At 45.4% G+C, this 1,987-nt stretch overlaps 1 protein-coding gene across 1 annotated transcript; it reads right to left on the bottom strand.

Moving 5' to 3' along the window:
• Window positions 1–380: 380 nt before the first annotated feature.
• On the bottom strand, window positions 381–1,614 carry LOC120858390 (methylthioribulose-1-phosphate dehydratase-like). Its single transcript, XM_040234423.1, has one exon. It carries the CDS (start codon window positions 1,534–1,536, stop codon window positions 808–810), a length of 729 nt encoding a protein of 242 aa, XP_040090357.1. The 5' UTR covers window positions 1,537–1,614; the 3' UTR covers window positions 381–807.
• Between the last annotated feature and the right edge of the window lie 373 nt (window positions 1,615–1,987).

Here is a 1,987-nt window from a genome sequence, read left to right as displayed (position 1 = left end):
GCAAGTCATGTCTGGCTTTTTGTGACCCTATGGACTGTAGCCCACCCGGCTCCTCTGTTCACGGGATTCTCCAGGCAAGAATACTGGAGTGAGTCTCCTTGTCCTTCTCCAGGGATCTTCCTGACCCAGGGATCAAACCTGCATCTCCTGCATTGCAGGCAGATTCTTTATCCCTGAGCCACCAAAAGTATAGGTCTCACCAAATCTGATCTAGGTATTGATACTGCAGAACATCTACTTTTCCAGCAACTGAGCTTCTGATACGGCACAATGCCTCAGTGAGACCAAGCGGCATATCGGTGGCAAGTTGATTCATTAGTTGGACCGTTTCTACCATGGAAGAGGCAGCAACTCATCTAAGTTGTTGACATGTATTTTCATTTTTTTTTTTTTCATTACAAAATTTTTATTCCATTGCATTGTCATTTAAGATTATAAGAATGTGAGCAAATATCACCCAGTGTCAGAAGATCTGCATTGTTTAGTGACAAATCAATATTTTCATAGACATTTTCAGTTCATTTAAAAAAGGTCATGTCATTTATGTAGTAATTAAGATAAGCTTTATCTGTCTATGGCTCAGACGGTAAAGCATCTGTCTACAATGTGGGAGACCTGGGTTCTATTCCTGGGTCAGGAAGATCCCCTGGAGAAGGAAATGGCAATCCACTCCAGCACTATCGCCTGGAAAATCCCACGGACAGAGGAGCCTGGCAGGCTACAGTCCATGGGGTCGCAAAGAGTCAGACACAACTGAGCGACTTCACTTTCCTTTTTCCTTTCTCTATATAGTAAACTTCCATTTACTTATACAATTCCATTTTCTCCAGCGGGAAGCTGTTCTGGGTCCAGCCCTACTTGCTTCATTGATACAGCAACATCAAACAAATAGTCATAACACTCACACATGGTTTTAGCCTTCTCCCACGTCTCTCCCCAGACGTAGACTCCATGCCGTCTGACTAGCACTGCACAGGAGTCTGGGTAATCATGCATTGCCCGAGCCATGCGGTCTTTGAGGTCTTTCTCCTCAGGTGTGTTCTCAATAATAGGTACTACTAACATATCATCGTATCTGTAATACCCTCCCGAGGTACATTTCTTTATTCCTTTGATCATCTCTTGATGTGTAATTTTAAACTCCTTTCCTGGGAAGACAAGGGTGGCCATAACAGCGGCTTTAGAATGGGTATGGATCACAGCGCCTGCTTCTCTCATTGTGTAAGCATTCATGAAAAGAGGAGTACACTGGCTTTTTTTAAGATTCTTAGATGGTGGAGGCCCACTTATGTCCTTTTCATTGATGTCACAAACAAACATGTCTTCAGGCTGAATCCGTTCCTTTTGCACTCCTGAAGGAGCAATGTAGATTTCATTGCCATGCTTCAGGCTAATTCCTCCTCCAGTCCCAGTGACCCAGCCCAAATGGTAGAACTGCTTGCAAAGCTCTGGGATCAGGTATCTTGGATGTTCCTTGTCCTGCGCGCGGCACTGCCGTGAGCAACAGTCTCCCTCTGGAGCGTGAGAGCCAGACATGGCCAGGACTGGCAGTACCCGCGCCTGGCAACCTTCGCACGGCTCGAGGGCTCCCGGCGCTTCGCCTGGGCCAACGCAACGAGCGACATGTATTTTCAGAATGAGTTTGACTCTGCATCTCATGGGGCCTTGGCTCACATCACTGTCTGAAGGTTTTTAAACTTTGTTGCATCAGCAAGGAATCCCACAAAGTATCACTTCAGTCCAAGGGATTCCTTTCAGAGAAGAGGAGCTCTAGCAGTGATGGATGATCATGGAATCCACTGGTCTGACCACATGCTGCACCACTGAGGCACCAGCTTGGAGGTGATAACCATAAAGAATAGGGTCTCATCTTCCAGTTATAGAATTTACTCTAAGTCAACAATGTACGTTGGGGTGCTGTGAGTCTAAACAAGTAGAGTATAAGAATCCAAGAACCAAGGGATAGAAATAGGATATTTATCATCAT

Source organism: Oryx dammah, unplaced genomic scaffold, assembly GCF_014754425.2.
Source record: "Oryx dammah isolate SB20612 unplaced genomic scaffold, SCBI_Odam_1.1 HiC_scaffold_29, whole genome shotgun sequence".
Lineage (NCBI taxonomy): Eukaryota > Metazoa > Chordata > Mammalia > Artiodactyla > Bovidae > Oryx > Oryx dammah.
Note: the sequence above shows the minus strand (reverse complement) of the source record. Positions and strands in the feature narration are given on the sequence as shown.

Coding starts and splice junctions, on each gene's coding strand:
- LOC120858390 (XM_040234423.1), bottom strand. CDS start 1,536: ATGTCTGGCTCTCACGCTCCAGAGGGAGACTGTTGCTCACGGCAGTGC.